The sequence below is a fragment of the Arachis ipaensis genome, chromosome B4 (genome assembly GCF_059453495.1).
Source record: "Arachis ipaensis isolate K30076 ecotype BB chromosome B4, ASM5945349v1, whole genome shotgun sequence".
Taxonomy (NCBI): Eukaryota; Viridiplantae; Streptophyta; class Magnoliopsida; order Fabales; family Fabaceae; genus Arachis; species Arachis ipaensis.
Genome location: NC_142439.1, coordinates 37,008,935 through 37,035,773, shown reverse-complemented (window position 1 = coordinate 37,035,773; position 26,839 = coordinate 37,008,935). Strand labels below are relative to the sequence as shown.

At 34.3% G+C, this 26,839-nt stretch overlaps 2 protein-coding genes across 2 annotated transcripts; one reads left to right on the top strand and one right to left on the bottom strand.

Moving 5' to 3' along the window:
* Positions 1-1,188: 1,188 nt before the first annotated feature.
* On the top strand, positions 1,189-4,269 carry LOC107639270 (DNA-directed RNA polymerases II, IV and V subunit 3). The gene is made up of 3 exons (XM_016342753.3): positions 1,189-1,814; positions 2,439-2,679; positions 3,810-4,269. Exons 1-3 carry the CDS (start codon positions 1,351-1,353, stop codon positions 4,080-4,082), a joined length of 978 nt encoding a protein of 325 aa, XP_016198239.1. The 5' UTR covers positions 1,189-1,350; the 3' UTR covers positions 4,083-4,269.
* A 274-nt stretch (positions 4,270-4,543) lies between these two features.
* Positions 4,544-17,974, bottom strand: GRL (transcription activator). The gene is made up of 24 exons (XM_016342754.3): positions 17,770-17,974; positions 16,631-17,082; positions 16,468-16,542; positions 15,737-15,817; positions 15,414-15,494; positions 15,193-15,275; positions 14,426-14,510; positions 13,873-13,998; positions 13,671-13,778; positions 13,376-13,420; positions 13,157-13,299; positions 12,138-12,270; positions 11,781-11,891; positions 11,401-11,479; positions 10,474-10,667; positions 9,980-10,125; positions 9,799-9,880; positions 9,588-9,698; positions 8,389-8,514; positions 8,186-8,325; positions 7,987-8,083; positions 5,923-6,914; positions 5,436-5,648; positions 4,544-5,254 (listed from the first exon to the last, which is right to left on the bottom strand). Exons 2-24 carry the CDS (start codon positions 17,048-17,050, stop codon positions 4,753-4,755), a joined length of 4,173 nt encoding a protein of 1,390 aa, XP_016198240.1. The 5' UTR covers positions 17,051-17,082; positions 17,770-17,974; the 3' UTR covers positions 4,544-4,752.
* Positions 17,975-26,839: the final 8,865 nt, after the last annotated feature.

Here is a 26,839-nt window from a genome sequence, read left to right as displayed (position 1 = left end):
TTTTCAGTAATTCAGAAACTCATACATGGGTGTTATGGGTATTGCGTATGTGAATTAAGGTGTGTTTCGAGGGTTGGAGGAGAAATAGCGACGTTTTGGTTCCTGGAGACTAATTCGTCCTCTTTTCAAAAGCCCTTCCCACGTATCAATCCCGTAACGGCCAGGTCAGCGTCACGAGAGCCACATCAGTCTTTTCTGTCAGGCCCAATGGAGTGACTTTAATGGAGGGGTAAATATATCCATATCTCCGAGAGGTCAGGGACATGAATATATTTTCCATTCTTCGGTGACGAAAATGTCCATAGAAAAAAAGGTTAGGGACGTATTTGTCCTTTACTCTAAAAATAATTAGATATTAAAAATATATATTCTCAAAAAAATTTTTTAGAAATCATAATTTTATGAGATCTTTTGCAAGTTTATTATTAAAAAAATAAAATATTTTTATTATTAAAATAATTTGATAATGTAACGTGAAGTGAAACTTTTTTTTTTTGCGATTAATTGAGTTTTTTTTTTTAATTTTAAAACAAATAGTCTATATATTTTTACATCAAATTTTTATGTGTACATTCTAAATAGTTATCTAAAGGTTTCTACGAAAATTCGGATCAAATAAAAAAATTGTTTGCTAAATAAAAAATCCTTTACCCTTTATAAAAAATAAAAATAATATTTAATTTGGTCCTTCAACTTACACGTGAGTTTTAATTTAAGTCTTAAAATTTTAATTGTCTTTATTTAGTCTTCAAATTCTACAAATGTAACTTATATTAGTCTTGGTTATGGAATAATTTTCGATCCACAAACGTTAACAAAATGCTGATATGAACAACTGAATGTGATGTTAGACTTTGTAAACCAATATTATTTTTATTTTAGCACTCAAATAATCCAAAAAATATTGTAATTGGATATTATTTTTAAGTTATTTAAACACTAAAATTAAAACAATGTCATTTTATAAATTTCAGTTTGATTATCATGTCAGCACTTCATTAACGATATTATGCGAAAACTTGTCTTAGATCAATGTCACATCTATAAAATTTAAAAACTAAAAAAAATAATTAAATTGAAGTTCGAACACAAATTCAAGAACTAATTAAGTATTAATTCTTTTTTATTTTTTGAGGAAAACAACTGTGATTACCGATTACTCATTAGCCATCCTTCTGGTTACAAAACATACAAATCAAATGACCATATTATCCTTTGGGGTTTGAGGGAGGGGTTTAAAAGACCTATTTCGACTTCTCTTGTCTACTCCGTTTGCTGCTACTATGAACTCTGCGTAGCAAAGACCACACAGTGACTGAGTGAGGGTTTCGTTAAGAAGCTTCCAGAACAATGGAAGGCCAATCCTACGCCCGCATGCCGCGCGTGAAGATCCGCGAGCTGAGGGACGACTACGCGCGCTTCGAGCTCCGCGACACCGACGCCTCCATCGCCAATGCGCTCCGGCGCGTGATGATCGCCGAGGTCCCAACCATCGCCATCGACCTCGTCGAAATTGAGGTGAACTCGTCCGTACTCAACGACGAGTTCATCGCTCACCGACTCGGACTGATCCCTCTCACAAGCGACCGGGCGATGAGCATGCGCTTCTCACGTGACTGCGACGCATGTGACGGCGACGGCCAGTGCGAGTTTTGCTCCGTCGAGTTCCACCTTATGGCTGTTTGCAGGAACGATGAGACGCAAGATGTTACGAGCTCCGATCTCATCAGCTCTGACCACACCGTTGTTCCTGTTGATTATTCTGAATCTGCTGCCTCCATTGATGCTTCTGATGGCATAAGCGGCAATAAGAAGTATTCTTATTCCTCTCTTTCTTTCTTTTCTAACGAATGCAGTTAGGGCACTTGTTAAGGATATTAGATATTAGATGTGGAAAATTTTAACAGAAAAAAAATTATTAAATCCTCAATGTGTTTGATGCATTGGAAGAATACAAATTTATGCCTATATTCCCTTTAAAGGCACAAATGTGTGTTTTCGTTTTCAAGTTGGGGTTGTTTTCTTTTTTTTTTTTTTTTTCTTTTAGGCAAGGTGATTTTTATTTTACTCATTTCTTGAAAAATTGAAGGAACTTTTTGGTAATTGTTTTTAATTGATCCTTTTGTTTTTTTCCAAAAATCATTTTGCGTGAAAATTGTTATTTGGTGACACTGTGCAAGTGTGAATTTCAGTGGTGTGAAAATTTTGATATATAGATTAATTCTTGTGTAACTGAAGTCCCTAGTTATTTGAATTATGATGATATCTGTTTTACCGAAGGCAATAATTAAGCTAGTTTCATCGCTTACGTTCATACCTGAGATCAACTGGATGGTGTTTATAAATAAGTGAATGAATTGAAATAACATAGCTATCTTGGTCTTGGATGTGTAATTTTAGGTGGTTTGAGGTTTTTTATTTTTGTTTGTTGAATTCAGGGGAGGGATTACAATTGTGAAGTTGCGGAAAGGTCAAGAGGTGAAGCTGAGGGCAATTGCTAGGAAGGGGATTGGCAAAGATCATGCGAAGTGGTCACCGGCTGCAACTGTTACTTTCATGTATGAGCCGGAGATTCACATAAATGAGGATTTGATGGAGAGCTTGACACTTGAGGAGAAAAAAGAATGGGTTGAAAGTAGTCCTACCCCTGTTTTCGAGATTGATCAAGTAACACAACAGGTTGGTCACTTTTCACTGATATCATTAGTAATGCTAGAATTGCTGTTATCAATTTATCTTACTTATGTGCTCTGTGATTCTTGAATTTTCCTAAAAGTGCTGGTTTGAGGCTTATATTAGACTCTGGTATTTTATTATATAGTTTGTGATTATATGCTTATCCTTAATATTGTAAGCTGCATCTTTGAACAATATAATGCATCTGCATCTTTTATGTTAAAGTAGGAAAGAACAATGAATTAGAATTAGAATATTAGATGTACTACTTGCTTTCACAATGGGATCAATGATTGGCACTTGTAACTTGATGGTTTGATAGATTGATTACATGATGCTTCTTGTGAGGAAACATTAATTGCTAATGGTCTTAGGAATTCTTCTTCCATTATTTTACAGAATCAAATTGTAATGTAGGCCTACAGAGTCACATAGTGAAGGCACATTCTGCAACTTAGAGACAACTCAAGTCTATATTTTGGTGAAGCTAGCTACCACCTTGAAAAAAGTGTTTCTCCCTTTATTTTGGATTAAAGTGGTGTTTGAATATAGTGTCTTGTCTGCATTCATCCCTTTGCCTTTCTGTTTTGGAATCAAACGGACGTTTTTCTAGGGAGCTTTTTATACTTAAACTTTTATGGCCATGCCAAAAGCAAATCTGGATTTTGACCAATGAAAAGTAATCAACTTCGTATGGCATCATTCTAAGTTGTACTTCCAAGGAAGATTTTGCATGTAAAATAACAAGTGTATGAATTATGAAAGTAACAAGGAGATTGCTAAAAACATTGTGAAGGATTTGCTGCATCAGGGCGAGTCAGTTTCTAAGCAAGCAATTGCATAATGAACCATAGGTTTCAAAAACAATATATAAAATGCTAATGTCGGGATTAAGTGATTAAGGATATCACCCATGATTGTAATTGTGCTGTCTTACTGATTGAATCAAGCACAAAATGTTGTGTCTTTGAACTGTTAATATATGGCTCTTCATACTGATTTGTAAGTTCAGTTTGATTTTTATGGTGAATCCTTCCTTCTCATTCAACATATCATAAAATACCAAACTTTTCACTGCTACGATACAATTGTATCAAGGTGTTTATTGTAACCAAGCTTCTAGTATTTAACAGGTTATGGTGGTTGATGCCGAGGCATACACCTATGATGATGAGGTCATCAAGAAAGCTGAAGCAATGGGGAAGCCCGGCCTTGTAGAAATCAATGCAAAACAGGATAGCTTTATATTCACTGTGGAAACTACTGGAGCCATAAAAGCTTCTCAGTTGTTGCTAAATGCCATTGAAATCCTGAAGCAGAAGCTGGATGCTGTACGGCTATCTGAGGACACAGTTGAGGCTGATGATCAATTTGGTGAGCTGGGTGCACATATGCGAGGAGGTTGATCAAAATTATTGTTAGATAGCATTGCAAAGTTTTTATTGTTGAATATGTTGGTACATTGTATTAACCAAGGATGCTGATTATCTCACCTTTTGTCATGTGGAGATAGAGAACTTTCAACTTTGTGTAACTTTGCAAACAGTGGCTAGCTTATGGTAACATTTTTTAGAGCTATTGCATTCTAGCAAAGTACAACTAATTAGTTTCTTCACAATGATTAAGGGATGAAGTATTTTCACATAATTTCACTTGCAATATAACCTATCAATCTTCTTATTCATAAAATTTATATTTTGTTTTTAAGTCTCAGAATGATAATTAATTTGAAATATATTAAATTTTTGGAAAAACAATGTGTGAAACAGCGGGAAAGTATGCAGATTCTAAGGTGTTTTCCCTGCGAAATGTCAAGGAAATGGCTTAAATAAAGCAAAGCGATAAAGCATGAAAACTTGGTTCCGAGTTCTGACTAGCACAGACGAGACTTAATATGACATTGATTTTAAACTATCCAGGCTACTACAAAAGAAACATTTAGTATGACATGATGATATACATTTTGCCAAAACTTGTGGGAACCTGCTTAGATGATTTATGATATTATGAACAACTGATCACTAACAAATGGTGAATAATTTACCAGCTCTTTCTGAAGTATCTTAAACAATATTACTACTTGTATGCTAACGGACCAGATCTAGATACTGCAAACCTAGGGAGTGGACTTGGCCCAGTACTCCCAGAAGTTGACCCTTCAACAGATTTGACTCTATTACGGCTAGCGCCATAATCCAAAGGACCAGAGCGACGAGCGTTCCTCTGCCGGTTGTCCATGCTCCTTAAGTTGCTGGTATCAATCTCATAGATGTGTTCTTGGCTATGTGATGATGACCCTTTGAAATATCCGGATGAGTCGTTGGTGTAATGCTGAGGTGTGGAGTCCCCGCGAGGCTGCCTTAAGACAGGAGAAGCATGCGCTAGTATGATGGCAGGTGAATGACGGGGAGAAGAATTCAGTATTGCCAATGGGGTTGATGGAGTATCTGCGTAGTATTGGCTGTATATTGAGCGGAGAATGGAGTAAGGAACGTGAGTTTCCAATGAGCTTCTTGGAAGGTATGGTGAGATCTCGCAGAGTTGGTCTAGGAAGATAAGCTGTGCTACAAGATGAGATCTGCACATAACCCAATATGTAAAAATAAAAATAACACGAAAAAGAAAAAGATCTTAGTAAACTACAAAATGAGAACGTTCCAGGCAAAATATAGCAATCATGTAGAGCTTATAGTAGTCATTTGACGTGCTGCTACATTATATAATACCATATCCCTAAACGTAAAATTTGATATATTTACCTATGTGTTTCGCTCCAATAATCCAGTATGATCTCAGCAGAGAGCTTCACAAATAACTGCAGCGTGGACTTGATGCTTGCTTCAGCTGACACATGACCTGTTAGTTCAGGATCCATTCCTTCGCTAGCATGCACATTTGATAATGACGACCTGTGCTGATGTTCCCGTTCCAATCTCACAAACTCGCTTCCGGCAATCACCGCCGAAATACACCTGCTCAGTTGTAAGGGGTTAGAGCCAGATAAAAGGTACCAAAATAAGTATGCGTAGTACATTGATCTCCAACCCCACCCCCAAGAGAAGAAGAGGGAGGAGGAGGGGGGGGGGGGGGTAGAGAGAGAGACGAGAATAACATGTAGGCTTGTTGTATGTCAATCCAATTCCAACAGCATTGGGTCAGATTACGGCTATGCAAATACAAGCTCCAAATAATTACAAAAATTAAGCACGATAATAACATATAGCTTGGATAATTATTCATACTGACCTGGCTAAACAGTGGATATTGTTAGTAAAACCCTCTGTGTCGACATTGAATGCGGTAGTGGACCAAATATTTGACGTCATAAATGTTGCAAATAAGTATGGTAACAAGCTCCATGACCCATCACTTGCACCGCCAACTTCCTCTAAAATTGATCTCACCCAAATAGAATCATGATCATTGACCACATCTGCAATATTTGCCACTGATCTTATTCTCTTGATTTCTTCCTTTTCTGGTACTTCATCAGGCAGATGCTTAACCACCCCGGCTAAAAGTGAATGTATCAGGGGAGCACCTTCTTCAAGTACAGCACCAGAAGCCTCAGATAGTAGCCGATCAAAAGCCAGGGCTAGGCCAGCCTGAACACAAAAACCAATCAAAGTTTCCAGATCAACTATTTGCCTCATGGAAGCTTCTCTTTCAAATCTATCACCAGCATGCAGGCTGGTAGCAACTGACTCAAGGACGTCACGGTTAGATCGCAATGATGTGTCAATACAATTTAAAAGTGCAGCTGTGTGTTCTTTTAGCATCCTGTCTAGCCTGTCTACCCCATAGCCACCAAAAATACGAACAAATGCCTGCAGTTCCCTGAGATCAGTGACTGAATCTGCGAAATATCCACCAACAGGCCTTGTACTCTTGAAGCATTTATGGATTGGAACAAACAAGATACCAGCACCAGATATGTCCTTGATTATGTTTTCAATATACCAATTGCATACAGATTCAGTGGCCGATCCTGTGTGTTGGTCTGTTGGCTTCTCAAACAAGTGCAAAGAAGAAACTGGCCCTGAAAAGGATTCTGAAAGCAAAACTTCACGAATACCCTGAGTGATGTCCATGCTGATGTGCTGCTCTGCAAGATGCACTATGCTAACATGCCTCTGAATCAGTGATTCCAGAACAGAAGGCCGTTGAAGATCATTATCTGTTTTTAAAACACTAAGTAATCTTCTCCTGAAGTTGCCAAGAATGCATTCTCTCATGTACTGCAAAAGAAGCATGAGTAAGAAAATAAGAACAGAAGGAATGTACTGGTTTGGAAACAGTACAACAAACAAAGTGGGAGTGAATGTGTAATGGCTTGGGTTTAATGTGTTGATCCATTACTTGAATGCAATCAATATTGGCTGTGGACCTTTAAAAATGAGAACAATACTTCCAATGGTATAGACAGCATTGCCTCCTGTTGTTGAGAAAACCAATGGCTCAGGATTTCACATGTACAAACATCTGGACAACAGAACATGGATGTGAGCTACTCCCTTGATTTCCTTATCAGGGTCTATTTCATGCGCTTCACTCTCTGAAGTGTATATCCTTTAGAAGAGGCATATCGAACCAGTGTCCAATAATTATCATCAGTGATTAATCCATGCATTTTTATTATTATTATTATTATTATTATTATTATTATTATTATTATTATTATTATTATTATTATCACAATTAGACAGTTTTAAATGCGAGATTTCATACACTGTACTTCTACACGTAACTAGAGGAATGTTGATGTCATTCAAATTTTGTTTTGAACAAAATATTTCTGGAACATGATTCTCTCGAACAGAGGAAGGAAAAAAGAGGAGAGAAAGAGGGGGGGGGGGGATGGGGGAAAATAATTCCTTGACTCTCATTCCCACGAGTAACCTTAACCAGATTAAATTGTATAGTTACCAAGTGAGACCTTTTTATTCACAATCAGCAATTCTACTCGGTTAAAGAATCTTTTTAATAGTTATATGTTTCAAGATCAAACATTATTTTTTTACTATTCTATTCTATTATCTGTATGCTGTCTGAACCAATATCCTTACCAAGCTTTTCCAATGCTTCGATATCTTCAGATTGAAACAACCAAGCATCTATGTCACTGTGGCTACTTCAGTTTATCTGTATAGGAGCTCTAAAAAGCTAGAACTATTCCCAAAAGTAGTAGTTCCATCATAGATTTCTTACCAACCAACATTTATGCAACTTATAGCATTACCTAGATTGTTCTACATATAAGTAAATCTCAGTAAGGGAAAGAAGAGAAACAAAACAAGGATCCATCCTAACCTCTCTCAGAACGAAGACATGGTTTAAAACACATATAGGCTCCATGTCATTTAAGACTGAGCACAAATTAGTCAACCTCTGCATTGCAGCTTCTAACCTGTCAATAGAAAAATCAGCGACATTAAAAATAAATCAGCGACATTAAAAATCTATATGTTGCTATACATAATACATTTGGAAATGGTTTACAGTGTCATACATTTTGATAGAACTATTATTTTCAGGTAGGCTCTCATGTCCAGGTAACGGAAAGCCAGCTGCTCCTTTTGGAGATTTAAATGATGGAATAGAAACTCTTGATGCATGATTCAGATAAGAAGCTGCTTGCTCTGGCAGAAGCTGAAATGGATCTGACAGTCAGTTTTCTGAAATGGAGTTAACTAGTCAAACAAAATTGTTTACCTGATTCTCTAGTGCACCAAATCCTCCTTCAGAGTCAAGAATATTTATTAGTCCTTCCAATCCTCCCATGATGGATTCAATCAAAGATTCAACGTAAAGAACTGCATCCCTTCCAATTTTCGTAACCTGCTTGCAGACAAAAATACAGTGATCACATTTATTTGATATTTCCCAGCTCTGTCAAGGAAGCTTACATGATAAAGTTTCAATTTTTGACCTATATGCTTTGTACTTTTGAGACCAGCATTGTTAGAAGTTTGGATTTGCAATCACATTGAATGCACAGCAACCACACAGATTCAAACAGAACCAGAGTTATTCATTACCTTGAAGTAAGATTAACAATAAGCCATGTTTTATAAATGCAACAATTGTATGAACTATCAACCATTACAGACATGTGAAACACCCACTCCTAAAAGATCATTAGGTGCCATTGACTCTATTTTTCGCAATAAAGCAATTCTTCATTTTTATTACAACAACAAACCCTTATCACACTAGGTGGGGTCAGCTACATGTCTACATGGATCAAACAACGCCATTGTGTCTTATCATAGATCATGTTTATAATGAAAAATTTTAGATAGATCCCCTTTGACCACCTCCTATATAGTCTTTTTTAGGTCTTCCTCTACCTTTCACCACTGGTCTATCTTCTATTTGATCTACCCTTCTAATCGGATGCTATGTCAATCTTCTTCCCGTATGTCCAACCACTTAAGACGAGATTCTACCATCTTTTCAAATTGGACAAAGGCAGTCACAGATTGGACATTAATGGTAATTTGTTAGGGACTTGGTTATAATGGGGTTCCCAAAGTCCCACATCAAGTAGTATGAGATGTTTGATGTTGTATTTAAGGAAAATAGTTTATCTCCCTTAATAGTTCTCTTAGATGTGACCAGGTTTCTTACATATTAACATAAATGAAATTCTCTATTGTTCCCTCAGTAGTCAATACCTTAATGCAATTCTTTCTTTTGTTATTATTTAAAAAAAAAATGAAAGTTAGAAATATAAATCATAAATATTTGCAGACCACGTCTTCATGTGAGCAAAAATACAGTAGCTAAATATCACACCATAGAAGTAAAACGAAGTACAACTGCATTGCAACTTGCAGTTAATGATTTCAACGTTTTGGTCAATACTAAACAATTACAGTAGAAGAATGTCAGGGAGGCTTTGGTTTTACCTCTTCTGGAACAATAGGAGATGCACACTCTGGAAAACTACTAGCAATACCAAGCCAAGCACAGCAATGTTGAGGCCGTCCTTCGGGACCAAACATAGTATTTCTAAAAACCTTTCATAGGAAAATACTTTGGGTTTTAAAATGAAAGAAATGATATATAACATCAAGTTGCAGAAATAAGTTATGTGGGAGGCAGAGTGGGGACACTCACAGCAGTTAGATGCTGGTGGTAGAAATAGAGCTTCCTAAGACTACCGTGCTTTGAAAGTAGGGATTCCAATTCATCTACACATCTGCATCAAAAGAAAACCAGATATCATCCTGATTTGTTTTAGCGTTTGTTTGTACGTAGAGAATAGCGGTGCAAAGAAAATCAAAACCAGGATAAAAACCTGGACCAATTATAAGCAGCATTCCCCTCAGACAATAAGCCTTCTTTGCCAGTGGAAACTGTAGCTTTCTCCAAGTGCCTAATGTTTATAGAAGAACGTGATGAGGTGACTATCAATAAAATTGATAGCCAATCCTTTCGAAAATCCTGAAAGAATGGGTACATGTCAGAAAACTATAAAATTATTAATAACTATAACAGCATAAAGGACTCAGAAAACTATAAACTATGATTCTGGCACCGAAGAGCAAAGGTGAACTGACAATCTTTGTGTGAATCAGCCCTCACTAGCATGATTTCAGAACTTAGCTTTCTTTGTCATAACAGTGACTTGATTTATTATAAGCAAAATGACATGTAAAATTATTGAATGGAAAGTCACAACTGTGATGAATAGTTCAATGCAAGTAAATTTATATCAAAGCTTATGAATAGAAGGCATATATCCTATGTATAAGATTATTATAAAATGGTCCACAAGGGTTTCTAACATACCGATAGATCACAAGTTATAGCAGATATATTTTCACCCTGTGGTTTTGGTAAGTTTTCAAGGTGATGGACTATCTGCTGAAAAAGTCCTTTCAAGCTGGCATCTAAATCAAGTGCTACCATTCCAGGGGTCCCCAGCAAAAAGCGGATTCTTCCCGCACATGATGAAAGATATGACAGTGAGTAACCACGAATTGCTGCAATAAGGGGGAAATTCCAAAAAGATTAAGGTAAAAGTTACACGGAAAGTTAAAGGAGAAAGCAACACTAGTAGTAGTAACTAAGAGTTGCATATAGAACATACAAAGTATCAATTATAATACAAAAATACAATTTAATATATTAAAGAAAATCATGGATCATTCGTTAGAAAACAGCTTGTCAAGGAATTTTTTACACTATTTAATATCTGATTCCTAAGTCAAAGCTTCCATACCAGAGACATATCCCAACTTCTACCATTCAGAACTGACAACTCTTGACTAACAGCAAAGTCTCCATGAAAAGAATAACTGCATTTTTCCTTTACAATTTTAAACATGCAACAACACACCCTATAGTTGTCACCAATATGGGAGTTCTCTTTTCTTTTACTGCTAGAACCAGATAATAACAAAAGAAAAACTTTTGCCAAAGAGAAAAGGTGAGATCCCACACTATGGAACAGCCACCATTTCAGATTCATTATGAAAGCTATGATAAAACATGGAGGCTACATGCCTACGACTTGACAGTATGTAGATTTAGTGGATTTGACAACCCTGGTTAGAGGCTTAGAGCAGAATGCAGACATTTTTAAGGGTATCAATAACATTGGAATGTGAGTGCACATTGTACCGAATAACATTCTTTCACAACAATGCAAAACACTTGTTAGATATTATATTCCCTGAACATAGGAGAAGTTAGTAAACATAAAATCAATCTAACCTGCAATGTATTTGCGCACCAAGCAACATAAATGGTCCATTCCATCTAACAGAAATCCAATGGTTGGGTCATTTGGGTCCTGTAACATGACCATGAAACTTTGAAGTCAAGACAATCATCTTATCAATAGATTCAAACAATACACTGAAAGAAAAATAAAAACAAGTAATAAAGAATAAAAAAACTTTTCACCCAATTACAATCCATCCAGCAAACAAATCCACCGAAGTAGAGTATTTTCTATTTTCTCCTTCATTACATGTAGTCCTTGTTCTTCTTCCTCTCACCACAGTAAACTCTATCTTCCTTGGTAGGTTGTTTGCAAGAGGCCAGTAGTTAGGCAGAAAAGACCATAAGGGAAATAAAGAACAAATGCTTACTATGTCCACTGGTACCACCCGAGTAGTTTTAGATTTTGAAGAAGCAATCCCTACATGTTGGAAATACCATATCACTTCACACTGTGCTAAAGCCAATGCTGAAAACACCATCTGCATGAAAGATTACATCCTCTCACAAACAAGTCATCTTAAATAGCTGTAGAAAAATGAAAATATAACAAAATACACAACTGATTTCAAAGTTATAGAAAGAACATGGTACAGGGCTGAAATTTCCAGGAATGAGACAAAATATAATATGCCATCGTGAGGCCACCAAACATCTTAAGAATGTAAGACAAATGTCAGATACACTCGTCAATCTGTATACATGTCAAATATGTTAATAGAAAGAACCTGAATGTTAGGGGCCAATAGACTGGGCTGATCAGTAAAAAACAGCACCATTCTTCCAATTTCTTGTTTCAGTAAAATTCTCCTTTCACGATGTATGGCATCACAGGAATATATTGCTTGTTCATGAACTTCGCTGAAAAATTCATTTATTTTTGTGTTTAACACTGTTAACCGTTATTATGCCATACACATTAAAATAAAATGAAGACAAACAAATAAATATGAAGAATATGAAAGTATGGAAAAAAATGTGTGCACACATCAGATTTGCAGAAGTGCTTTCTTGTAGTAATGCTAACTTTCTTTTGGAAAAGTAGTTTACATTTTATTCCTTAACATGGCACAGTCACCTCTTGTATACACATTTTAGTTGAAAATGCCACTTATTTTTCCAACAAGTACTTCGTAATTTGTTGAGCACTTGAACCTAATAATTGACGTTTGTCTTTAGATTTATCTGACCTCACCTAGGGGTGTTAGTATCAAATCAAAGTATACTCACAGATATCTTACTACTGCAATTACATCCAAAAGATTTTTAGAAATAGATTTAAACAAAAAACAAAAAACAAAAGAAAAGAAAACTTTTAGACAACTACATTCTTTCTTCTGCTTTCGTTTTCTTTGTCCTGTTGTTTCTTGGAAAGCTACAGTGTCTGCTTTAATTATAAATTAAGGCAAGCCAGAAGCATGTGCATTATATACCACAAGTAACAACAAAGTATGCACTCCATTCCCTCTGAATATCAAACGGCAATATTACATGCAAATGAATTTGTCAAACACGATAAAGAGGCTGATAAAACCACTGAACCCAAAATAAAGCAACCCAAATATAAAATCTGATAATCCCAACCCTTTATAAAATCACCCCGAGAACTCATAAATGGTACACTTCCCCAAATTTTTAAGCACATTATTTTCTCAATGGGATTCAGGATTTAGAAGTACTACAAATTTAAATAGTTCCCCTGATTATGTTAGAATTTAAGATATTTACACAGGTATTTTGAATATACCTTATCATTTTCTCAACCTGCTTTGCAACATTATACTCCAAATCAGCCTCTTTTTGCTTTGTACGTCCAGATTTTGCCATCTTCTTAGATTCTAATATTCGAGGCAGAACGTATAACTGGTAATCCTCGTGCAAGAGTATGTACTGTATGTTGATTATTACAAATTGTCAGTTACAGCAGTTAAAAGACAATATTTGAAAGCCAATATTTCAAATTTACCTCATCCCTGAATAACGTGAGCACTAGGTTCTCCTTCAAAACAACCTGAAATGCCATGAGCAACCAGAAATTAAGTAAACTTGGCATAACTCCAATAATTCAAGTGTAAAATATTGTTTTAGCTATAATGACGTTTCATTTGAATAACTTGGATGAAAGAACATCAAACTTTTTTTTGAAAAAACGGTAAACTCAGAAGCTCGCATTAAACTAATTAGTAAAGTGCATTAGACCTCCATCTTAACATACACTGTCAGGCACATCTCTAAGTTAGTTGTATAAGCATGGAACATACCAAAGCAATATCAATGCTAGTGACACGAAGCAGCTCATCAGGACATACAAGATACCCAAATAATACCCATTCTCGATATGCAGTTACATTTGCAAGATCTTGTGCCCTCTGCACGTTGAATGGTAAAAGAACACAGTTTTGTTATAGAAATAATTATCTTTTAAGAATAAAGTATCAATATGTTTTGAAAATTTAACATTACCATGGGATGGGCAGAATTTGTGAGAATGTCTGGATATCGGGGATGATATGGACTTAAAAACCCCTCATTTCTAAGTTTCCTTGTGTCTGTTGATAGAAAAATAATAGGGCCTACAGCCTCTAGTACCTGAAAAATGATATCAAAATTGTCAATTGCAGTATATTAACAGTTTTCCAAATGCAATCACATGTATTCATCCATAAAGGAAACCAACAAAAACAAATTCTTCATACAAAAATAATACGATGTGTATACATAAAACAGTGCTAAGATGTTTAATCTTCCTATTGAATTTGAGGACATTTTGCATTCTTTTGAAAATGTTATGAGTAACAGGCGATGTAGACTCATCATGGATGAAAATCATAATGGATATGGAAGACTATAAGTAAGCAATGGAAAGTTCCTACATCAATGGTTTTTACCAGACTCAGTTACACAAAATAACAAAGAAAGGAAAAATATAAAAAAATAAAATAAAATAAAATTTAGGTCTTCTTGTAATCCTATCCCAATTAGAAATTTTCAGTACACACAAAAGAAAGCGACTAACCTCTCCAATACGGGGGCTCACAAAATTTAGGTCTTCTTGTAATCCTTTCAGTGGGGGATCATAAGAGTCAATGAATTGAACCAAGCTGTAGAGAAATAAACATAAGAAACGAAGAAATTAACATTTATTTCCTTCAAACTACGTGTAAAGAAAAAACATGATTTAAATAATCATGAAAGAATTGCATAATAGAGCTAGTGTAGTCCACTTTTATGATCCTTAACTAATTTTGTCTCATAGATCTTACTTTTCCCAATTAAGTCCATCAATCATCAACTCCCGACAATGACACCCCCACCATTTCCCAAAACTGACTAGTATAGGAGTAATACCCTTTCTAGAAATGCCGAACCATCTTTACCCTTTTCCATATGTAATGCATAATTACATGTGTAAGGCCTGTCTGCTTTTTTTTTTTTTGAGAAGTTTTTTCCCATGTTCTCAACCAAAAACAAAAGAATTCTTCTCAGAAAATAGATATACAATTAAAAAAGGTTATGTTTGTGTATTCCCTCTTTTTTTTTTGTAAAATACGAACTATAATAACATAAAGAGAGAAAGAATATCAGGATAAAGACGGATATGAGATCCTTTCCAAAAACATGAACTAAGAAAAAAAAAAGTTATCAATAAAGCAAAGCTTTCTATCTCTTAGCATATTTAAGAGAGAAATTCCCCCCGAATGTGCATATACATGCACACCTATAAATTGCAAATTTTACCAGAAACTGATGATAATATATGAAAATGTAATAAAAATATCTTACCGATGATAAAAATCACAATCCCGCTCATTTCTTGACATTGCATGTAGCATGTTATACGTCTGTAGCAACATCTTCCTTGGAATCTGTTATGAAAGCATTAGTGTAGATATAATTTCACCGATGTATAATTGGGAAAAGGAAAAAAGAAGAGAGGGGGGGGGGGGGGGGAGGTTTCAATAACGATATAGCTTTTTCGTTCATGACTGAAAAGAAACACCTGCCTTCTCGGAAAAAAGGTTGACCCGCACGAAGGAACAGAAGAGATCCATAAATGCATGTAGTATAAGAGAATTCTGGTGGGGCTGCAAAAATGATGCAGTAATTATGCTATTAGTTTATTTCAAATGCTAAGAATTCTATCATACACTACGACTATACACTAAAGTACCATCTCCACATGAACGGGTAAAAATTGAATGGTTTTGTAGGAAAAAGTTTGATGTCATTGCATATAACATTATGTGTGTACGGGAAAACTAGTTTCAAAATCCATTCAACATCAGAGCAACTCATGTTGAAGGAAAGAAACAATATTCAGACTTACCAACAAAGTAATTACTGTACTACTCAGGTCCAATATAAGCCGCAGAGCTTGTTCACGGAACACCATCAAGTCAAGAAGTAACTGTTACACACAATGCTTGCTGAGTTATTTCAGGGAACATACAGTTGAACTGGAAATCTAAACGATATGGCAAAGGTGAGCAAGTTTTAGTCCACATAAAATTACACCAACGGATCATTTATTGGTCACAATCACAAATCATAACGATGGTGGAACCTATAAATCTTATTAGAATTGAATGGGCCTAACTCACCTCAAAAACTAGCACAAGAGGTGAAAGACGTCTCACACTTATAAACACTCTAGAGACCATATCCCTTGAGAGATGTGGGACTTGTAACAAATCTATCGCATTGAAGTCTAATTAAAGGTTATAGACTTAGGTATAAGCTTCATCTTTCACTTTCACTCTCTCCAAACCTTTCCTCCGACACAACTTTAAAAAAAATGAAGAGAAAGAAAAAGCTACAACGAATAACAAATGTCCAAAGTCCTATTCACTCGTGCAAATTAGTAGAGTAAAAAAGATATTGACAAGTCGAATTTGGCAAGTCTTAACAAACCTCAATCAAGTCAAGCTAGTCAGGTAAGAATTAAGATGAGGGCATGCAATGGAATGTTTAAGCCTTTAATCGACAATTATTCATGTAATAACTTGTCAGATATGAAAGGGGGAACCAAATGGGAAAAAAAAGGAAAGAAAATCACACCTGCACCCAAGGTTCCAAGCTTTGTAGATGAAGTTCTGCATGATCTTGCATTGAATCCCAAGCAATCTTATCTATCTGCAGCCATTTCTTCTCAAATGAGGAAATCCCATGGAGGTTTTGATCAATACACAAAATTCAAAGCACAGCATACATCACTTCTTACACGTTCAAGTTGCAATTTGCTGAAGTGTTCAGGAAATTTCTTAGAGAGCATCACACAGATTCTAGGATGGTTGGGGAATACACCAGCTTTCCAAAACCCATCTGAAAATACATGATTGATGGGATCCGGATAATCCAAAAGCTGGTTCAACCTATACATTTTAGCCATAAGACCTTCGGCAACTTCGGTGAGTTGAACCACCCACTGCATGTTAAGACCCTTATGGGACTGGGACGGCGTGGTGGTCTGGGACTGCGCATCATTGTAGAAATTCTTGGAGCTGGTAGATGACAATGGAGAATTGATTTCGGTACCTAGATAGTCAGTCCATCTAGAAGGACCATCCCACTCCCTCGATCTTGCAGCGGTAGGCGACAACGAAGAATCCTGATTCGAAAACTTTTGCCTTGACCTTGCCATGAACCAATAGTCACCACTACACACAAACTTTTCTGCACATCAAGCGTTCCAGAATCAAATCCATACAAAATCACCACCACTAACCAAAGCTTCTCTCACTTCACAATTCCACAATATTCCAAAATAATTGTCAAGAAAAAAAATAATAAAATGGGGCCTCTTAAGAAAAATTCTCAAATCTAAAACGATAACTTCAAAATTCCCTGGAAATTCTAAAGTCCACACCTATTATTTTCCCAAAACAAAAATAAGCAAATAAATATATAACACCACAAAAATAATTAAAGAATGAGCTTAGAAGCCAGCAGGATCACACCAAACACAATTCTTGAGGCAGCTAAATTAGTAAGTTCAAAGCATCAAACTTCTATTTTTTTTTTCCTTTTTTAGTTTATAAGCAAAACAATTTACTAAGAAAAAAAACCTAATCCCATTTCCCATTTCTGACCATAGTTTCTCGATTCCTTTGACTGAACGAACTGTAACATTGATCAGCAGAAGAGGTGCTAGAAACAGTAAACTAACTCACAAATTAAATGAACCAGAGTTTTTCAGAGCAAAAGCAGTAACGCAAGCACAACCGAAAAAAAAAAAAAAAGCAGAAGCATTTTGCTTTAGAAGGACCCAAAATCAATTGAGAGAGAGTGAGTGAAAAGACTTTCCCCTTTCCACATTTTTCCCGAAAAATAAGAGAGAAAGAGACAGATGAGAAAACTTACAGTGAGAGAAGATGATTGAGTTGTTGGAAGAGGTGCGAAATCAGATCTGAGATTGGAATGAAAATGAATGATTCATTATGAGAATGAGAATGAGAATGAGAATGAGAATGGTGGAAGTAGTAATGCAAAAGTGTGGGAGCTGCTTCTGCATTTTTTTCAGCGCTGATATGATATTATTGCTAGTTTTAGAAGCTTGCTGCTTCCCTTCACTCTAATAAATATTTTTATATTTATTCGTGTTATTATTTAAATATATAAAATTATTGAATAAATTTTCACTATTATATTTTTATCAAATTAAAAATATTTTCACATGACTAACATTTTTTCTTTTGATTTACAAAATTCTCGAGAACAATTTTATTCAATAATATTATTTTGATTTCAAATGTTTTTTATTTTGATATTCGTATAAAAATATAATAATCATTAATTAATTATTTTTAAATTAATAAAATAAATAAAATATACGTTAATTGTTAAGAAAATATTTACATTAGAAAAATATTAACCATAAAGAATATACACAAAACATTTATTTTTTTTTAAATCAGCTCTTCTTTAAACCGGACTTTATTTTGACTATCTCTTTCAACACATTTCTTTAATTCTTTCTTATCAAATTCGAACACAAAACTACAAATAAGAGATCTAAATTTTGATACTTACTGAATTTTAAGTCATTCCTGAAAATTCGTCGTCTATAAAAATTTTGGTAAATATTTTTAACGAAATCATTATATATTTATATATTAAAGACAAATCAGAGAGTGTCCACTCTTTAATCTTTATTTCTTTCACCAAAGTCTTTCGTTTTCAAATAGTTCTTTGGGCTATTTCTTTGCTTATACTTCGTACCTCTCTGTACACGACGTGCGTCTACGTCTTCGCTTTTTCTGTCTTCTTCGTGTGTGATGACTCTTCCATAGATGAGTCACACCAAGCAGCTATTGTGAATCTTCTTCATGTCTTTGTTACTCTATCTAAAGATGAGGGATTTTTTTTAAGTGGATTAAAAGGGTCAAAATTGGTTAGAGTAATAAAAACTAAAATTTAAATTTTAAAGTTATTTTTTATACCTATAATTTTTCTTCTTAATTATTTTATATTTTAGGAGTATAATTTGAAAAAATATAATTAATAATATTACATTGATTTACTAAATAAACACTTATTTGTAGAAAAATATATTTCAGAAAAAAAAATGCTTATCTGAGGAAAGAAGAGACATGTAATTTAAGAATTTAACTAACGAATAATCTAAAGACACTTGTTAAAACTAATAAAAGTTAAAAAAAAAATTTACCAAGTAGTGCATGTTAAAAGCTACAAAAGAATATTAAACTGTGATAGTATATGTAAAATATTTTGGTAATTAAGTCCAATTAACACATTATGAATCCAACAAAAAAAAACACACGCGTTTACTACATGGTTTTTTTTTTATTTTTGTGCTTCTTTAGTACAGAAATTTTGTTACGGAGTATAGAATAAAATTTTATTATAAAACACATAAATTTTTACACACACAATATAAAAAATTTTACATATAACACATAAATTTATTAATATAACACATAAATTTTTACATATAATATAAAAATTCATTGATATAGTACACAAATTTTTTTTATATTACATACCAATTTTTTTATATTGTGCACTAAAATTTTTGTGATGTATATCAAAATTTCTATATTTATTATTTTTACTAAACATATATAAGTAAATAAAAAGAAAATGATGATCATAATGAATGAGAATGAAAAAAAAAAGAAAAAAATTAAATAAGAGAAGGAGACCGTCGTGACAATAAAAAAAATGTATGACAGAAAAAAAAGTGAACAATGATTTAATTAAAGATTTAGTTTTAAAAATATGCCAAATTTTATCCAAATATTAGCTATATTTAAATTTATTAAGATCTATGAGACATTTCTATAAATTTTGTTTATTTAAATTATGTTTAGATTAATTTTTATTAAATTACAGAACATAAACATTACATTTTATTTATTCAAAAAATATTTAGCTAATATATATATCCTAAAATCGTATATTAAGACTACCAATTGAAATTTTTTTATAAAAAATATACAAACTTAGTTTTTCAATGTATTTATTTTGTACTTATTAAAATAACAAATGCAAGTATTTTTACTAATAATAACTTTTAAGAACATATGTTACCCAAATAAGAAAAAAGTAGTTGAGATTCGTAAACAATAACATTGGTTAATAGTTGAAGCATACCCTTTTGTGGGTCATGAAGATATTATTAGATATGTATATATCTTATGCGTATGTATATAAATCAAGAACAGTTTAAAGCAAAGAACGTTTAAATGACGGTTAGAAAGACCCTATCATTTTATAGGGTCTATAATTAGATTGCATATATAGGCATCATAAATATATCACCACTTATCAATAAAGCCATCATGGTTAAGAAAAGAAAGTAATAACCACGCCATCTAGTAACATCCACTGTACGAGGTATGTATTATGTATATATAAGATCACGGATCATGGTACTGTTGTATCAATTTAAATTTAGATTTCATTTATGTGCGTGGTTGGTGGGTAACAAAAAAGTATTTAAATATTAATTATATATTTCTATTTTAATAAAGATATTGGATTCAGTTGTCTATTACTTTTGAAATTCTACAAATGCAAATATTTAATTACAGGATACTAATAATATAGAAAATCTTATACCTCCAATGTATAACCAAAAAAAAATATATATATATATAGATAGACAATAAAACTAATAAACAATGTGAAATTGTGAACAATATAATAAAAAAATTAAAATTATAAATTAAATTATTAATTATTTATTTTTAATTTTAAATTTTAAAATTTAATAAATAAAAATTAGCAGTTACATCCAATTTAAATTTAACATCCATCCTTCATTTGCCATTTTGAGTCTGTAGAGACACTCCAAGCGTCGATTTACTTCCCTCTCTCCGACCTGACGCCATCCAACCTCTGACTGATGCTCCCATGCGCCCGATGCCGCCCAAACAACTTCGCTGCGTGTTAACCGTACACCCCTGCAGCCCCATCTTTACTGTTGCAGCTCACCACTACCGTTGACAACAACAACAACCACCTCGACGCTAATACATTGTTCAAAGTTATGCAGAATCTCTATTACGTTCTCGCTTCCCACGACTTCGACCGCAAGATTTCATGGTGGTTCTCGCTTCTTCTTTTCCTTCTTCCTCCACAATCTTCGCTATAAACCGCCGCACAGTATGGATTTAAAAGGCTACGTCTACAGCAACATACTGGACGTGCAGTGAGAAAGCATGCAATGAAAGTTTTATATACGCATGTGCATGTTTATTTTTCATGCAAATGAGATGTTTATTCTTAGTGTAAATGGGATGTTTGTTATTTATATATAAATGAGATGTTTTGTTTTTAATGTAAATTGAATATTTATTTTTCATGCAAATGGAATATTTGTTCTTAATACAGCACTCGAAGTTGGTGACCGCAGAAAATAGCAATAGTGGGAATGAAATTTGAATTAGAAAGAAGTGTAATTAGAATTAAAAGAGATGATAGTTAAAATTTCTAACAGTAGAATTAAAAGAATTTTTTTAACTTGATTTGGGGTGGTTTTTTTTTTAATCCTCAATAAGCTAAAAAATTAGTCCATTATTTAAGTTGTTGAAATTTTTTATTGTCTACTTGCAAAATCCATATAACAATTATCAAGGATAATAATAACGTTCTTGTCTTAATTTTATGCCACCAATATGCAAAGGGTAGAGGTGTTATTAGTTATTAAAAATATATATGCATGCTAAAAATTAATATAGGAAAAGTTTAGGGGCAGCAATTTTTGTGTTTTTTGGCCAGCACTTAACCATCAAAACAAAAGTGAGTGAGTTCAAAAGATGGATCGAAGAATGTATGTTGATTGACCTAGGATTAGTGGGGCCAAAGTTCACTTGGAGGGGACCGCAATGGGAGAATCTTGAAAGAGTTTTCAAGAGGCTAGATCGAGCTCTAGCTAATGCAGACTGGAGAATAAAATTTCATGAGGCGAGAGTTGAAGTTCTAGCGCGGGTTAAGTCAGATCATCACCCCCTCTTAATATCTATGAAGCCCAAAGATAACCTTGCAAATAATAAACCTTTTAGGTTTGAAGCAATGTGGAGTAGGCATCCTGATTTCAAGCAGTTTGTAGAAAGTCATTGGAGTGGAGCTCAACATTGGGGGAGATCCTTATCGGCACTTGCTGAAAATTTGATGGTTTGGAACAAAGAGGTTTTTGGCCACATTGGCAGACAAAAAAGATCACTTATGAGGAGAATTGGAGGAATTCAAAAAGCATCATCTTATGGAAGAAACCCTTTTTTGGAAGAGCTGGAGAGAAATCTGACGAATGAACTTGAAGAAATTCTGGATCGAGAAGAAATTATGTGGATGCAAAAATCGAGAGATATTTGGGTAGTAGAGGGAGATCGAAACACCAAATATTATCATACAAAAACAATCATTAGAAGAAGAAGAAATAGAATTTTAAAGCTTATGAACTCACAAGGTGATTGGATTGAAGATCAAGAGGAGCTCCGCCAACATGTAGTGGAATTTTTTAAATGTCTTTACAGGCATGATAACTCTCTTTCTCCGGTTCTAATTACCACAAGATCCTATCCCATGCTGGAAGAGGATATTAAAAGAAGCTTCAATTTAAAACCAACAGAAAAAGAAATTCAAGATGCACTGTTTGGTATAGGCTCCTTCAAGGCACCGGGTCCGGATGGCTTTCCAGCCCTTTTTTTCAAGGAGAATTGGAGCATAATTAAAGGGAACATTGGGCAACTAATCCACCTTCTCTGGAGCATGCCGAGTATGGTAGAAACTGTCAATCAAACATTAATTACACTCATCCCTAAGGTGAAATTACCAGAGACCATCAACCAATTCAGGCCCATTTCTTTATGTAATGTGAGTTATAAGTGTCTATCAAAGATCATCGTGAATAGGCTGAAGCCTGCGCTAAAGGACCGAATTTCCCCCTTTCAATCTAGCTTTGTGCCTGGCAGAATAATACATGACAACATCTTGATAGCTAAAGAATTAACCCATGCCATGAAGAAGATGAAAGGGCGCAAAGGATTTATGACGATCAAATTTGATTTTGAGAAAGCTTACGATCGGCTTCGTTGGGATTTCCTTAAAGAGTGTCTGATAGACTTCGGATTAGAAGAGCAACTGTTAAAGGTTATAATGAATTGTGTTTCTACTGTCTCGTACAATGTTCTTTGGAATGGGGGGAAGACGGATTTTTTCAAACCTTCTCGAGGTATTAGACAAGGAGACCCAATATATCCTTACCTTTTTGTCATAGCTATTGATAGATTATCTCATCTCATTGAAGATCTTGTGGAGAAAGGCATTTGGAATCCAATCACTGTGGGTAGACAAGGCCCTCCTATATCCCACCTCCTCTTTGCAGACGATTTGTTAGTTTTTGGAGAAGCTACCGAGAAACAAATGAAAGTGATTCTTGAATCTATAAAAGCTTTCTGTGTAGCTTCAGGGCTGAAAGTAAGCGATACTAAAACCTCTATAACTTTCTCCAACAATGTTAGAGGGACAGACAGAAAAGCTATTATTGACTTATGCCATTACAAAGAAAATAAATATTTGGGGAGGTATTTGGGAGCACACATCACCAATCACAGAAAAGGGAAGGACAAGTTTAAGAATGTTTTGGAGAGAATGCAAAGCAAGTTAAAGGGGTGGAAGTCTCATTGTTTGTCGTTAGCCGGGAGAATAACCCTCTCTAAGTCGATCTTAAATCCCATAGCTAATTTTGATATGCAGCATATGAGGATTCCAAAAGGTATTTGCCAGGAAATGGAGAAAATGCAAAGGAGATTCATATGGGGTGACACTCCAAATCAGAAAAGAATGCACCATGTTAATTGGCAAACTCTCTGCTTACCCAAAAATCAAGGAGGAATGGGGCTTAGGAGACTCAACCTTGTTAATGATGCTTTCCTAATGAAATTGGTTTGGAGATTGTTGACTGAACCCAATAATTTGTGGGCTCAGGTTTTTTATCATAAATATATCCATAGCAGAGAGGATTCAGGTATCAGTTTTAAAGCTTCTGACTCTCCCAATTGGAAAGAACTGGTTAAAGTGTGGCATATAGTGGAGAATAATTGTAGAAGAGTTGTTGGAGACGGAACAAGCATATCTTTCTGGAAGGATAAATGGATACCGAATGAAGACTGTCTTGCTAGAGCTGCCATCAATCCAATTCCAATGGGAAGAGAAGAAGATTTGGTTGCAAATTATGTGGACAATCAAGGAGATTGGAAATTGGATAACTTATATACTCTCATCCCTCCTTCTATCATTGATAAAATCAGAGCTATTCCTCCCCCCAAAAGTAATTTGAAAGACTCATTGTGCTGGACTAAGTCCTCGAGTGGACAATTCACAATCGCTTCGGCTTATAAAATGCTTGCTGAGTGGGATGTGAATGATAATGTAGACAGATGGACGAAAATTTGGAAATGGAAGGGGCCAGAGAGAATAAAGGTTTTCATATGGCAATTGTTACATGGTAGAATTCTAACAGCCAGCAGAAGAGCATCTATGATGGGAACTAATCCTAATTGCCATCATTGTAAGCATGAACCTGAAACTATCTTGCATGTGATAAGAGATTGTCCAAGAGCTGCGACTATTTGGGTGAAGCTCATCAACCCCGCTGCTGTAGCCCTGTTCTTTAACCTCAACTTCCAAGGATGGATTGAATTAAATTTGCAAAATTCCATTGGTAAGTCACCATCTGAGTGGATAGATGAGTTTTATGTTGCTTGTTGGATGATATGGAAGTGGAGAAACCTTGAGGTCTTCTCTCCTCCTTATGTAAGACCCAAGAACGCTGTTGAAGTGATTAGGAATTCCCTCAATAATTACAGGAAAGCGTATGAAAGAAGAAGTCAGAAATGCACAATAAATGAAACCAAAAGCCAGGAAGGTATATGGATGCCCCCTCCTATTGGGTGGGTAAAATTGAATACTGATGGAGCAGTTTCAAAATTAAAAAATATGGCTGGGTGTGGCGGTTTAATCCGAACGTGGAAGGGGGAGTGGGTTGCAGGCTTTCAAGCAAAGATAGGCAATACTCAAGTTTTTCAAGCGGAAATGTGGGGAATTTTTTATGGTTTACAAACAGCTTGGGACTTGGGAATAAGAAAAATTATTGTTGAAACAGATGCCCTAGAAGTTTGCCAACAGATTACAAAAGGAGAATCTCATAATCAATACAATTCTCTTCTTAGAAAAGTCCAAGACCAGCTGGCGAAACCTTGGGAGGTTAGAGTTCTGCATATTCACAGGAAAGGCAACACCTGTGCCGACTGGATGGCTAAGCATAGCTTGAATAAATCATTTGGATATAGTTTCATTGATAAACCTGAGCCAAACTTAGAAATCTTCATGGAGCAAGATTGGAAGGTCTCTAGACCCACTAGTCAAATTAGTTAGTTTGCTTTTGTTGGGCTTAGGCCCCATTACTTTACCAAAAAAAAAAAAAAAGTGAGTGATCTTCCACCATTAGATGTAATCTTATACCATTAAAAACACTATTGATGGGCAATTGATGGTTACAAAACACCAAAATTGCTGGCCTCCTAGCATTCCTCATTAATATATAAGTTATACATATCAATTTACCCCTAAAATTTAGTTCGATACTCAGAATGACCCCCTAAACCCTAAACCCTAATTAGAATCTTCAAATTTGCAATCGTGGCTCTTACTTGTCCCTGCGATTATCTCCATCACCAGAATGCTGATCTAATGCAATTACATGACACGATGGACACTACTTAAACGACGGGGCATTGTTTTCACGCCCAAACCATTTGAAAACCACGTCGTTTCAGTTGTTTTTTGTTAAAACTCTCTTTCTTTCCACTACGACGATCATAAGATGAAAAACATAAAAAAAACTCTTACAATACGTAGTTTCCAAAGGGTTTGGATGCGAAACCAATGCGCCTTTATTTAAGTAGTGTCTACTATGTCATGCAATTGCACCAGATCAGCATTCCGGTGACAGAAATGATCGCAGGGGTAGGGCGGAGCCATGATTGCAAATTTAAGAGTTCTAATTGAGGCCAACGAAATTATGAGGATCATTCTGAGTATCGGATCAAATTTCAAGGACCAAATTGATATTTAACTCATCAATTTATATATTTTCAACTAAATAATCATCTATTAGAATAATTAAATTTACAATAGAAGAATAATTAAATTTATTTAGTATAATAAATTTTCTTTTATGTCAAACAAATAATAATATATTGAAAAAAGAAAATTTTAAATTTGAATTTGAACGACTATAGACTTATTTGGATGAAATTTTATGGAAAAAAAATTTTTTAAATGATCTTTTTTTAAAAGATCTTTTAAAAAAGTAAAAATAATTTTATGTTTAGATATCATATAAAAATATTTTTTTATTTAACAATTATGTTTAGATATAATAATATAAAAATACTTTTTATTTATTCATTATGTTAAAAATATATTTTTTAAGTAAAAAATATCCTTTAAAAATATAAAAATTATAGCTTTTAAAAAAAAGATATTTTTATTTTTTTAATATTTTTATTTTTACTATTAAAATTTGTTTAAATGCACTAAAAGATAAAAATAAAATTCTTTTTTATTAAAATATTTTTTATAACAATTAATAATACCCAAACAAGCTCTATAAAGATTTACACTCTAAAAGAATAAAAATATTATAAATAAAAAATGTTGGGAACCAACACTTTTAATATAAGAAATGAGAATTGATTAGTATAATGAAAAAAAAAATATTTATCACCTAATATTTTCATTATTAATATAGCTAAATATCAGAAACCTAGAAAATGAAGATGTAGAAAGTATATAAAATATTTTATAAATAACGATGCATAAATTTACCATCTATCCATTTCATTAGTCTTCTTCCATCTAACTGATCCTTGGGACCCCATACACCAAAGTGACTGTATATGGA

Bases quoted from the DNA above. Each gene is read 5' to 3' on its own strand.
- GRL (XM_016342754.3), bottom strand. From the start codon at position 17,050: ATGGCAAGGTCAAGGCAAAAGTTTTCGAATCAGGATTCTTCGTTGTCG. The intron at 13,300-13,375 runs GTAAATTTGAAA...ATCAACATACAG, and splicing joins TCACGTTATTCAGGGATGAG to TACATACTCTTGCACGAGGA. The intron at 9,699-9,798 runs GTGAGTGTCCCC...TTCCTATGAAAG, and splicing joins ACCACCAGCATCTAACTGCT to GTTTTTAGAAATACTATGTT.
- LOC107639270 (XM_016342753.3), top strand. From the start codon at position 1,351: ATGGAAGGCCAATCCTACGCCCGCATGCCGCGCGTGAAGATCCGCGAG. The intron at 1,815-2,438 runs GTATTCTTATTC...TGTTGAATTCAG, and splicing joins GGCATAAGCGGCAATAAGAA to GGGAGGGATTACAATTGTGA. The intron at 2,680-3,809 runs GTTGGTCACTTT...AGTATTTAACAG, and splicing joins TTGATCAAGTAACACAACAG to GTTATGGTGGTTGATGCCGA.